Genomic DNA, 13626 nt, shown 5'->3' on the forward strand with positions numbered 1-13626 from the left:
AACTGTGATGTCTTCCTCTTTTTTCAGACTCAGTTCTGCAGTTTATGTTCTCCACATGCTTTACACCTGCCCCTGCCTTTGCCCCAGGCAAGGCTGTACCAACCCTGACCTGCTGGGCTCTTCTTACCTGGTTGCTTTGCCTGGCCAGGGGTGGAAAGGCATGGTATCTGTCAGAAGAGGAAGAAAGGAACATGGAAGATACCTCCTTCCCTTACTGATACCAGGTGCAATTAATAAGGATGGGGACTGAGGGCAAGCTCCACGTCACCCTTAATCCACGACTCTAAGCCACTTCCAGGGACCAACCCTGGCTGTAATTTTCTTCTTGGGTTAGGCCAGGGAGCCAGGCCACATGCTGGAAGGGCTGAGCAGTACCATAGTTCGAGGCCTACAGTTGGCCTCCCAAGGCCTTTGGCCCCAGTCTCTGACTGGGTTAATTCTCCATCGACTACAGTGTATACTAAGACAGACCATGTAAAGATGTCACCTGACACAAGAAACCAGCATGGAAAGGTGGTTTCTTCTAAAATCCAAAATATAATATTTTATTAAATTCAAAAAGAATGGGTAAGAGAAAAATTCCCAAGTTTTCTTTTCACTGATTTTTATTTGGATTTGGTAAATTTCACCAGAATATCTATCACTTCCTTTGTCAGTCTGAGATGTATATGTGTATGCATGTGTGTATAATCCCTTAGAAACTTTATTTGGTAAAACTTCACATTTTTGGTATATAGAAATAATTTTATTTTCATATTGTAGTACAGTAGACATATAATCACATTATTTCCTAGAGTGTGTAATATATAAATTATTCACACTAAAAACATTAAGAACAGAAAGCTTCATATGCAAGAAATATTTTAAGATGTCTACCTACTTTGGAATCTGTTTTGACAGTACACATCACTAGCTTTATAAATCTAAATGAATATGATGTGTACATAGGGGAACAGAACACACATATGGACCGACTCCAAATGTTTAACTCTCTATATGGCTACCTCACTCCTCACTTTGGTCATTGGGATTCCAGGTGCTGAGGCCTTCATGGATCTGAAAAACACCCCAGAAGTGCATTTGTTACACTGGCACTTGAAAGATTGCGTTTCTTCTATTCTCCTTTATAGCGAGGGGATCTTTTCTCCTTAAAAGCCAGAAGACCTTCAAGTCTGTCTTTCGTTGGAATGGTCTAAGAGAAACAAAACATTATGTTACATGTACCAAAAAGTAAAAACTATAGAACTTTAACAAGTTTTATCTAAGAAAACTATTAGAACATAATCTAAAATTCTGAAATCTACTACTCATTTGGACAATTCTAATTAGGTGACCAAATTTACTATTCTAACTCTAAATATGCATTTTCTCTATTTCAAATACGCTTTAAAAAACAGGCTTTATTTTTAAGAAAATTTTAGGTTCTCAAATAAATTGAGTGAAACTTCAGAGGTCCCATAGATGCTCTCAAGACCCCATCCACTTCCCATAATATTAAAATCCTGCATGACTGTGGTAGATTAGTTACAAGAACCAGTATCAATATATCATCATTTACTAACATCCAAGAGTCTACATTAGGGTTCACTGGGTTATACATTTCATGGACTTTGACAAATGTACATCATGTATCCACCATTACAGTGTCATACAGAATAGTTCCCCCATTTTAAACATCCCTTACACTCTACCTACTCATTCCTGCACCACCCCCCATTAACTCTTCTAGAATGTCATATGGTTGAAAATCACATAATATGTAGCCTTTTTAGATTGAAATCCTTCACCAAGCAATATCTATTTAAAGTGCTTTCATGTATTTTTGTGGCAGGATAACTCATTGCAATTTATGGTGGAATAATACACCATTGTACGTATGTACCAAAATGTATCCAGTCACCTACTAAAGGACACCTGGGCTGCTTCCAAATTTGGCAATTATGAATAAAGCTGCTATACACACTGGTATGCAGGCTTTTGTGTTGACATTAGTCTTCAACTCATCTGGGTAAATATATAATAGCATAATTGCTGGATCATGGAGTAAGACAATGTTTAGCTTTGTAAGAAATGGCCAAATTGTGGCTTGTTTTTATCTGCATTTCTTAATGACATATGATGTGGAGCATCTTTCCCTATGACTATTTCCTATCTGTACATCTACTCTGGTGAGGAATCAACTCTTACCCACTACTTTTTGATTGTTTATTTTTTAATCTCTACTGTATTTTTTTACATTGCCTTTTAGTCTGCTTATACCTTCCTCCCCACAGCAATCACCATACTGTTGCACATATCCATGAGTCATTTTTCCTTTTGCTCAATCCCTCTTCCCCCTAATTTCCGCCCCCCACTAACTGTCATCTGCTCTCCATCTATGAATCTATCCCAATTTTCCTTGTCAGTTGTTTATTCATTAGATTCCACATATGAGTGAAATCATATGGTACTTGTCTTTTTCTGACTGGCTTATTTCACTTGGCATAATGTTCTCCAGGTTCATCCATGCTGTTGCAAAGGGTAACATTTTATTCGTTTTTACAGTTGAGTAGTATTCCATTGTGTAAATGCCTCATAGTTGTTTTATCCACTCATCTATTGATGGACACTTGGGCTGCTTCCATATCTTACCTTTATTTTTTTTTAGCGACAAGGAAAAGGAGGGAGAATGATAAAGAGAGGAACATCATTGTATATTGGCATGAAAGAGAAACATCAGTTGGCTGCCTTTCACATGCCCTCAACCAGAGACCTGGCCTGCAATCCAGGCATATGGTGACTGGGAATAGAACCAGTGACCTTTCAGTTCACAGGCCAGTGCTCAACCCTCTGAGCCACACCAGGCAAGGCTCTAACCCACTTTTTAATGGGTTATTTTCTTGTTGAGCTTTAAGTTCTTTGTATGTTTTAGATATAAGTCCTTTGTCAGATTTGTGTTTTGTAAACACTTTTCCCCAGTCTGTGGCTTGTCTTTTTATTTTCTTTGCAGTGTCTTTTGCAGAACAGACATTCATTTTAATAAAGTCAAATATCATTTTCTTCTTTCATAGATTATATTTCTGGTGGCTATCTAAAAAGTCATTGCCAAATCCAAGGTCACCTAGATCTTCTGTTATCTTTAAAAAGTTTTATAGTTTTTCATTTTACATTTAGGTCTATGAATCATTTTGAGTTAATTTTTGTGAAGGGTGTAAGGTCTAGCTTCCTTTTTTGTAGTTGAATGTCCAGCTACCGTAGTACTACTTGTTTCCAAGACTATCTTCTCTGTGTTAAATTGCCTTTGCTCACTTGTCAAAGATCAGCTGACTATATTTGTATGAGTCTACTGTTGGGCTCCCTGTTTCATTCCATCTATCTATTTGTCCATTCTTTTGCCAGTACTACACTGTCTTGAATACTGTAGCTTTATAGTTAGTCTTCAAGTTGGGTAGCGTCATCCCTCAAACTTTATTCTTCTTCAATCTTGTGCTGGCTAACCTGGGTCTTTGGACTTTCCATATAAACTTTAGAAATGGTTTGCCATTATAAAAAATAACTTGCTAGGGGTTTTTACTGGCATTGCAATGAATCAATAGGTCATTTTGGGAAGAAATGAAATCTTATAAATATTAAATCATACTATCCATAAACATGGAACATCGCTCCATTCACTTAGATCTTGATTTCTTTAACGACAGTTTTGCAGTTTTCCTCCTACAAACCTTGCACATATTTTGTTAAATTTACAACTAAATATTTTTTGTGCTAACGTAAATGATACTGTGCTTTTAATTTAAAATTCCAATTCCTCATTGTGGATATAAGAAGAAGCAACTGACTTTTGTATATTAACCTTGTGTTAATACACAATCTTGCTATAACTGCTTATGAATTAGCACACATTTTCATTGATTCTTTGGGGTTTTCTACATAGACAATCATGTCATCTATGAATAAACAGTTTTACTTCCTTCCAAACTTATATCTTTTATTTATTTTTTTGTCTTATTATATTAGCTAGAACTTGTAGTAGATGCAGAAAAGAAGAGCTAAGAGGGGACATCCCTGTACTGTTCCCAATCAGTCAATAAGTATATTAGCTGGAGATTTTTGGCGAACATTCTTGTTCAGCTGAGGAAGTTCCCCTCTAATCATAGTTTGCTGATTATTTTATTTAATCACGAATAGGTGCTGGATTTTTGTCAAATACTTTTTCTGTATCTGTTAACATAACTCTTATGACATTTCCTGCTTAACCTATTAGTGTAGTAGATTACAGTAACTGATTTTCAAGTGTTGAATGAGCCATGCATATTTGGAGGAAAAACCCATTTGGTTCTGGCATATAATTCTGGTCATACATTGTTAGATCTGATTTCCTAATACTTTGTTGAGAACTTTTATATACATGTTAATCAGAAATAAAAGCCTGGAGTTTTCCTTTCTTTTAATTTCTTTGGTTTTGTTATCTATGTAATTAATCCTGGTCTCATAGCATGAGTTTTAGAAAGTGTTCCTTCTGCTACTATTTTCTGAAATAAATTGTAGGGAACTTGTATAATTTCTTTTCTTATTTTTAAATCTATTTTATTGATTATGCTGTTAGAGTTGTCCCATTTCCCCCTCTTCACACCCCTACATTCTGCACAATCCCTCCCACCCACATTCCCCACCTTTAGTCACTGTCCATGGGTCATATACATAAGTTCTTTGCCTTCTAGATTTCCTATACTACTCTTACCCTCAACCTATTTTCTACTTACCATCCATGCTACTTATTCCCTGCATTTCCTGCCCTTTCCCTCTCCCACTTCCCTATTCTTAACCCTCCATATGATCTCCATTTGTGTTTCTGTTCCTGTTCTAGTTGTTTGCTTAATTTGCTTTTCTTTTTTTTTTTAGGTGTGGTTGTCAGTAACTGCGAGTTTGTTGTCATTTTATTATTTATATTTTGATCTTCTTTTTCTTAGATAAATCCCTTTAACATTTCATATAATAAGGGCTTGGTGATGAACTGTTTTAACTTGACCTTACCTGGGAAGCACTTTATTTGCCCTTTCATTCTAAATGAAAGCTTAGCTGAATAGAGGAATCTTGGATGTAGGTCCTTGCTTTTCATGATTTGAAATACTTTCAAGCCCATTCTCGCCTGTAAGGTCTCTTTTGAGAAATCAGCTGACAGTCTGATGGGAACTCCTTTGTAGGTAACTGTCTCCTTTGTTCTTGCTGCTTCTAGGATTCTTTCCTTCATTTTAACCTTGAGTAATGTAATTCTGATGCGCCTTACTGTGTTCCTCCTTGGGTCCATCTTCTTTGGGACCCTCTGCGCTTCCTGGATTTCCTGGAAGTCTGTTTCCTTTCCCAGATTGGGGAACTTCTCCTTTATTATTTGTTCAAATAAGATTTCCACTTGTTGCTCTTCCTCTTCCCCTTCTGGTAGCCTTATAATTCAGATGTCGGAACGTTTAAACATGTCCTGGAGGTTCCTAAGCCTCCCCTCTATTTTTTAAATTCTTGTTTATTCATTCTTTTCTGGTTGGATGTTTCTTCCTTCTGGTCCACACTGTTGATTTGAGTCCCAGTTTCCTTCCCATAACTATTGGTTCCCTGTACATTTTCCTTTATTTCATTTAGTGTAGCCTTCACTTTTTCATCTAATTTGTGACCAAATTCAACCAATTCTGTGAGCATTCTGATTACCAGTGTTTTCAACTGTGCATTTGATGGGCTGGGTATCTCTTTGTTGCTTACTTGTATTTTTTTCTAGAGCTTTCATCTGTTCTTTCATTTGGACCATTTCTTTTGTCTTGATGTGCCTGCTACACAATGAGCAGTGGAGTCTTAGGTGTTCACCAAAGTGGTGACCCACCTCACTGTGTTGTGATGCTATATGTGGGAAGGGGTCCCAAAGGTAACAGTGGCACTTGCTTCGCTCCCTGCTGGATTTCTGTCACTTCCCATGCTTTCAACAAGAAAATTAAGGCCTTCTAGTGCTGTGTCCCTGCTGGGTGGGCTTGTGTACATTCTACGACCTTGTGGTTTTGTCCAACAAATTATCCTGTGAGGCTGGGATTTTCTCCCGCTGGCTCAAACCTCTCAGGTGTCTTTTTAAAATTTTTATTTATTTTAATGGTTGTTCAAGTACATTTTTCTGTCTTTTACTCCCATCCCATCCAACTCCCCAAGTGTTCACCACCTCCCCCCATTTCCACTCCCCTTAGTTTTTCTCTATGTCTTCTTTATACTTGCTCCTGTAAACCCATCCCCTTTTACTTTGAAATTCCCTCCCCTCTCCCATCTAGTTACAGTCAGCCTGTTCTCTATTTCAGTGTCTTTGGTTGTATTTAGCTTGTTTGTTTTGTTGTTTAGGTTCCAGTTAGAGGTGAGATCATACAGTATTTGTCTTTCACTGCCTGGCTTATTTTACTCAGCATAATGCTTTCCAGTTTCGTCCATGCTGTTTCAAAGAGTAAGAGCTCCTTCAGTCTTTCCGCTGCATTGAATTCCATTGTGTAAATTTACCATAGTTTTTTGATCCATTCATTTACTGCTGAGCACCTAGGTTGCTTCTAATTCTTGGCTTTTGTAAACTGAGCTAGTATGAACATTGAGGTGCACAGGTTCTTTGGATTAGTGTTTCAAGTCAAAAGGGAGATCCAGTTTTACTTTTCCAAGGAAATTCCATACTGTTTTCCATAAGTGATTGTACCAATCTGCAGTCCCCCAAACAGTGACCTAGGGTCACCTTTTCTACACAACCTCTCCAACACATATTGATTGTTCCTTTATTTATGATGGCTATTCTGACCAGTGTAAAGTGGTATCTCATTGTGATTTAAATCTGCATCTCTCTGATAGCTAGCAATACTGAGCATCGTCTCATGTGTCTCTGGATCCTCTATATGTCCTCCTTGGAGAAGTGTTTGTTCAAGTACTATGCCCACTTTTTAATCAGGTTGCTTGTCTTCTTAGAGTGGAGTCGTGTAAGTTCTTTGTATATTTTGCAAATTAAACCTTTGTCTGAGGTATCATTGGCAAATATGTTTTCCCATATAGTTGGCTCTTTTTTTATTTTAATACTATTTTCTTTGGCCTTGCAGAAGCTTTTTATTTTGATGAGATCCCATTTGTTTATTTTTTCCATTATGTCCCTTGCTTTGGGGTTATATGAGTAAAAATGTTGCTGCATGAAATATCAGATTTTCCTGCCAATGTTCTCCTCTAGGACTTTAATGGTGTCAATGCTTGTATTTAAGAATTTTATCCACCTTGAATTTAATTTAGCATATAGTGTAAGTTGGTGCCCAAGTTTCATTTTTTTACCCGTAGCTATCCACTTCTCCCAACACCATTTGTTGAAGTGGCTATTTTACTCCATTTTATGTTACTACCCCATTTGTGAAATATTAATTGCCTGTGGAGACTTGGGTTTATTACTGGGCTCTCTGTTCTGTTCCCTTTGTTTACGTGCCTGTTTGTATGCCAGTACCAGGCTGTTTTGATTACAGTGGCCTTGTAATACAGTTTGGTATCAGGTATCGTGATCCTTCCTACTTTGTTTTTCTTTGTCAAAAGTGCAGCTGCTATTCGGGGTTGTTTATGGTTCCATATAAATTTTTGAAGTGTTTATGCTATGTCTGTAAAATATGCCCTTGATACTTTAAAAGGTACTGCAGTGAATCTGTAAATTCCTTTGGGTAGAATGGACATTTTGATGATGTTAATTTTTCCAACACATGAACATGGTACATGTTTCCAATTGTTTATGTCTTCCTTCATTTCTTTCTTCACTGTTGTGTAGTTTTCTGCATAAAGGTCTTTTACCTCCTTGGTTAGGTTTATTCCTAGGTAATTTATTTTTCTTTTTGCTATATTGAATGGGATTTTTTTCTGGATTTCTGCTTCTGCTGTTTCATTGTTGGTATATAAATATGCCTTTGAGTTCTGGATATTGACTTTGTATCCTGCTGTTTTACAAATTCATTTATTAGGATAAGCAGTTTTTTGGTAGAGTCTACAGAATTTTCCATGTACACTATCATGTCATCTGCAAACAATGACAGTTTTGTTTCCTCCTTTCCAATTTGGATGCCTTTTATTTCCTTTTCTTGTCCAACTGCTCTGGCTAAAACTTCCAATATTATATTGAATAAAGGTGGTGAAAGTGGCAAACCTTGTCTTGTTCCTGATCTTAGTGAAAAAGCTCTTAGTTTGCCCACTGAATATGTATGATGCTGGGTGTTAGGTCTCTCATATATGGCCTTTATTATATTGAGGAATGCTCCCTCTATTCCCACTTTGCTGAGTGTTTTTTATCATATATGTGTGCTGTACCTTATCAAATACTTTTTCCGCATCAATTGATATGATCATGTGTTTTTTATCTTTGCGTTTGTTTATGTGATGTATTACATTTAGTGATTTGTGAATATTGAACCATTCTTGCATCCCTGGGATGAAATACCACTTGGTCATGGTTTATAATCTTTTTAATCTACTGTTGATAGCAGTTTGCCAATATTTTGGTGAGAATTTTAGAGTCTATGTTCATCAATGATATTGGCATGAAGTTTTCTTTCTTTGTTGTGTCCTTATCTGGCTTTGATATTAGGATGATGCTGTCTTCATAAAGTGTTTTGGAGTCTTCCATCATTTTGGATTTTTTGGAATAGTCTGTGAAGGATAGGGCTTAGCTCTTCCTTAAATTCTTTGTAAAATTCTCCTGTGAAACCATCTGGTACAGGACTTTTGTGTGTTGGTAATTTTTTTATTCCTGTTTCAATATCATCTGCTGTTATTGGTATGTGCAGGCTTTCGCTTCTTCTTCATTGAGTTTTGGAAAATTGTATTTTCTTAGAAATTTGTCCATTTCACCCAGGTTTTCAAATTTCTTGGCATACAGTCCTCCATAATAATTTCTTACGATTCTTTGTATGTCTGTGGTGTCAGTTGTAATCTCTCCTCTTTCATTTCTGATTGTGTTTATTTGGGTCCCCTCTCTTCTTTTCTTGATGAGCCTACTTAAAGGCTTGTTGATTTTGTTTATCTTTTTAAAGAACCAGCTCCTGAATTCGTTGATCCTTAGAATTGTGCTTTTAGTCTCTATGTCATTTAATTCTGCTCTGATCTTGGTTATTTCCTTCTTTCTACTTGCTCTGGGTTTTCTTTGTTGTTGTTCTTCAAGCACCTGTAGGCGCAGGGTTGGATTATTTGTTTGAAATATTTCTATCTTTTATAGATAGGCTTGTATTGCTAAGAACTTCTCTCTGAGGACTTCCTTTGCTGTATCCCATAAGTTCTGGGCTGTTGTGAGTTCATTGTCATTTGTTTCTGGAAACTTTTTAATTTCTTCCCTAATTTCATTCTTGAGCCATTAATTTTTTAATAGCATGCCATTCAATGTCCATGATTTTGAGTATATTTGCTTTTTTCCTTTGGGGTTGGTTTCCAGTTTCAGTCCCTTTTAGTTGGAGAAAATGCTTGGTATGATTTCAATATTCATGAATTTGTTGAGGCTTGTTTTGTGTCCTATCACGTGGTCTGTCTTTGAAAGTGTTCCATGTGCATTTGAAAAGAATGTGTATTTAGCTTCTTTGGGATGAAGGGCTCTATATATATCAGTTAAGTCCATTTCATCTAGGGCATTGTTAAATGCCACAATATCTTTGTTGAGATTTTGTTTGCAAAATCAGTGATTTTTTGACAGTGGGGTGTTAAAATCACCTACTATAATTGTGTTGCTGTCAATATCATTCTTGAAGTCCTCTAAGATTTTCTTTATGTATTTGGGTCCTCCTATGTTGGGTACATATATATTTATAATGTTTATGTCTCCTTCGTAGATTCTGTCTTGAGTATTAAGAAGTGACCTCTGGGTCTCTCTTTACGGTCCCTTTTTAAATTCTATTTTCTATGATATGAGTATTGCTACCCCAGCTTTTTTTTTTTTTTTCCCCTGTCCATTTGCTTGGAAAATTTGTTTCCAGTCCTTCACTTTCAGTTTGTGTAGCTCTTTTGTCCTGAGGTGGGTCTCTTGTAGGCAGCATGTGTGGGTGTTACTTTCTTATCCATTCAGCTATTTTATGTCTTTTAATTGGAGCATTTAATCCATTTACTTTTAAGGCTATTATTGGTAGGTACTTATGCATTTCCATTTTTGTATCTGTGTCCTCTCTCTCCCCTTTCCTTCCTTTCCTTGGAGGAGTCTCTTTAGCATCTCTCGCAAAGCTGGTTTGTTGGAAGTGTATTCTTTTAGACTTCTTTGGTCTTGGAAGCTCTTTATTCGGCCATCTATCTTGATTGAGAACCTTTCTGGGTAAAGTATTCCTGGTTGCAGGCCTCTGGTCCTCATTACTTGGAATATTTCTTGCCATTCTCTTCTTGCTTGGAGCGTTTCCATTGAGAAGGCACCAGTTAACCTTATTGGGGCTCGCTTATATGTTACTTCCTGTTTCTCCCATGCTGCCTTTAAGATTCTTTGTCTTAGAATTTTGCCATTTTCATTATGATGTGTCTTGAAGTGGGCCTCTTTGGGTTTCCCTTGATTGTGACCCTCTGAGTTTCCTGGATTTCTGTCATACTTTCTTTTATCCATTGCTCTTCTTCTTCTGTTATCCCTATTATTCAGATATTATTACATTTCATGCTGTCTTGCATTTCTCTTAATCCCTCCTTTTTTGTGTGAGCCTCTTTTCCTTTTCTTGCTCTTTCTTGGAGTTTTTTTCTACCTTACCCTACAGCTCACTGATCTGATCTTCTGCTTTATCGATCTTGCTTTTTATTCCTTCCACTGTGTTCTTCAGTTCAGAAATCGTATTCTCTTGGCCCTTGCTGATAGTTTCTATTTTCTTTTTTATGTTGATATAGTTCACAGTGAGTTCATTGTAGTTCCCCTGTAGTTTTTGGTAGCTCATTGTGAGCTCTTTGAACTTCCTGATAAGCAGTGCTTTGAATTCAATATCTGATAGCTGAGTTGCCTCTACTTCATCTAGCATTCTTTCTGAGGCTTCCCTCTTTCTTTTCATTTGGCTTTTGGTTATTTGTCTTACCCTTTTCTGTGTGACTCTTCTCGTTAGCTTCAGCGTCTTAAATTGATTTGTTCTGGCTTCCTGGGTTCATGGTGTGAACTTCTGTGGTATAATACCTGTGAGATTCAGTGGCGTAGTTTCCTTGATCTCCCAAGTAAACTGGTCTTGGGCTGTTCTTTAAGTTGCCTCTGTGCTTCTGTTTGGGTTTTGATTGTTTTGAGGTCTTTCTTTTGGGGGTTCCCATGAGCTGGTTAACTGATGGTCCCTCTGTCTATCACCTTTTGTAGTTTGTTGTGCTGGTGAGGGCGGGTTGTATTGAAGGTAGTTCTTCTGTGTGTACAAGATTTTGAGGATTCTCTTTTGCTCTTGTTCAGTTGTTTGCACTGGGTAGTTTCTCCACTATTTAGCTGTATTTCCAGATAAATCTTGGATTGAGGTTTGTGTGGTTTCCACTTCCTTCTCCTTCTGTTGGTATTTGTTGGTGGTGCCTTTGTTGTTGGGTTTCCTCTTCCATTGGGTATCCTGGTGTTCACCACCACCACCTACTGTTTTTTTGTGATCAGTTGGAAGGGAAGGCACAATGGTTATGACAGCAGGAGAGTATTCTATGAGATTTACAGTAGCAGCCAGTAGAGAAGAGATAGGAGATCCTTTGCCTATGTATTGTGTACCGGGATCTTTAACCCAACTAGCCACTTTTAAGAAAGGATAGAAAGAAGATAGTGCTCTAGTTGGGGGGAGAAGGATCATGAGTTGGATCTAGAAAGCAGTGAGGTTGTAGGAGGTCAGATTCTGAGGTAAGGTGAGAGTGAAGGATAGTAAATAGGTGTAGTGTGTGAGAGAACAGAGTTAACCACTACAGAAATAGACTTCAGGAAACTGTGAAGTAGGCTAAGATCCAAAAGGGGTGTTCTGAAGTATTTATAGTTGTATGGAACAGCTATTACTTACAATAATATTAGAGCAACAATCATATGACAGCATCTATGTGATCTGGATATCATGAATAGGGCGTGTAGAACTTTGAGTTGTGTGTTAAAGAAACACAAGTGACGTGAACAATAATAAATTAGCAACACACTGTGGAAGAGAGAACAGGGGAAACCTGTCAAATGATAAAATGTAACCGGCCAAGCAAAGAAGACTACACAGAAAAAAAAAGAAATACAAAAATACTATTAAGTTAAAAGATGTAAGAATAATGAAAAAAATACAAATATGCAGTAAGTTGTAGTTTCTCTGCAACAGCAAAGTGAGATTTGTCTCTCTGTCTCTACTGTTGGGATGCCCCCTCTTTAGGTCCGACTCTGGTCCTTTCACAGTCCAAGTTTTTTGTCTAATTTGTGAGTTAAAAAAAAAAAGGCAAGAGAAGGGTGAAAGGAGCGATAAGTTTGGAAAGAAAGGAACAAGGAATAAAACAAGAAAGAAGAAAAGAGAGGAAAAGGTATTGAACGATAAAACAATAATAAAATTAAAAAAATAAAAGATCACTTAAAAAATAAATACACCTCTTCTGGGTTTCAAACCAGCCAAACCAGTTTTTCTGGTCTTGGTGGCTGCAGCAGGCTGGGGAGTGATTGGTTTGGCCTTTCTCCCTTCCCGATGTGTACTCAGCCAGTCTTGTGAGAACTCTCCCAAGAGTTATTCTGGTGTCTCTCCCCAGTGCCCCACGCAGGGGATCCAGGTCTTCTTCAGAGCACTCTTTCCCCAGGGGTCTTGGCTGTGGGCAGTGGTGTGGAGGCATGAGCCCAGGCAGGCTGTCTCGGTCCATGGGTTTGGGCGCAAACCCTTCCCAGTGCTTGGGGGAATGGGGGGCATTTCATCTGGCTGGGTCGGGAGTAGGCTGAGCGGCTGTCGCAGGAGAATCCCCCTAACAGTTTTACTTTTTGAGAAAATCCTTCTAGTCAAGACTGCCACTCAGTAGAGCCCAATTTTCAAGCCAGACTGGTGACTATCGGGGTCAGAGCCCAACACTGCGACTCTCAACTCTCCCAAGCCAGCGACCACAGACTCCAAGAGTGATCATGGCCCTTGTGTGTTTGCCTCTTTGTCTTTATTCCCTTCTCTGCAATCAAGCAACCAGGTCTCTCCTGGTGCTGCTCAAACCCTGCTTGGCCATGGAGGGAGGGAGCAGTTGACCCAGCTCTCTCTCAAGGACTCTGTGGCAGTCCCAAGGCTCCCAAGGAGTATGTGGTATACCCAGCGCCAGGCGCTGGGCACCATGCCTGGGGCTGAGGCTGCAGCCACCCTGGTCCCTGGGACCTTATTGTCCTGCAGCTGTCTCCTTACCATCTGGTTTTTCAGTGTCCACTACAATATCTGGTCTCTTATTTTCATATGGATGTTTGCTCTGTTCCTCCATAGATCAGCCAGGTTTTCTCCCATGTGTAGGGTGAAGTGGAATCTGCTCTCTCCTACTCTGTCTCCATCTTTCCAATCTCCCCCACAGGTGTTTCAATCAGTGATTTGAGGCTTTACTTCCCCACGAAGGAGCCCTGGGTTATGCAGTCTGCTTCACTTCCTAGTTGTTTCTCCCACTTTATTTGCACAAGAATGTGGGACCGCCCAGTCCTCAATCTGCTGACTGGTCCTGTCCATCCTGTGCTGCCTTGCTGGCCAG

The 13626-nt window shown here is 38.5% G+C and overlaps 1 protein-coding gene across 6 annotated transcripts in view; it reads right to left on the minus strand.

Annotated features, from left to right (window-relative positions):
- Positions 1 to 598: 598 nt before the first annotated feature.
- The window catches only part of AUH (AU RNA binding methylglutaconyl-CoA hydratase), a 220587-nt gene continuing 207559 nt past the window's right edge, over positions 599 to 13626 (minus strand). For 3 of the 6 annotated variants that reach the window (XM_053662662.1, XM_053662665.1, XM_053662663.1), the window contains one exon: positions 600 to 1192. In XM_053662662.1, coding sequence (XP_053518637.1) covers positions 1115 to 1192 — 78 coding nt within the window. In that variant the 3' untranslated portion in view covers positions 600 to 1114. Of the gene's footprint in view, positions 1193 to 13626 lie in introns of all 6 variants that reach the window. The other 3 variants (XM_053662664.1, XM_053662666.1, XM_053662660.1) reach the window with 3 other exon arrangements.

The sequence above is a fragment of the Artibeus jamaicensis genome, unplaced genomic scaffold (assembly GCF_021234435.1).
Source record: "Artibeus jamaicensis isolate MK-2021 breed Jamaican fruit bat unplaced genomic scaffold, CSHL_Jam_final contig_264, whole genome shotgun sequence".
Taxonomy (NCBI): domain Eukaryota; kingdom Metazoa; phylum Chordata; class Mammalia; order Chiroptera; family Phyllostomidae; genus Artibeus; species Artibeus jamaicensis.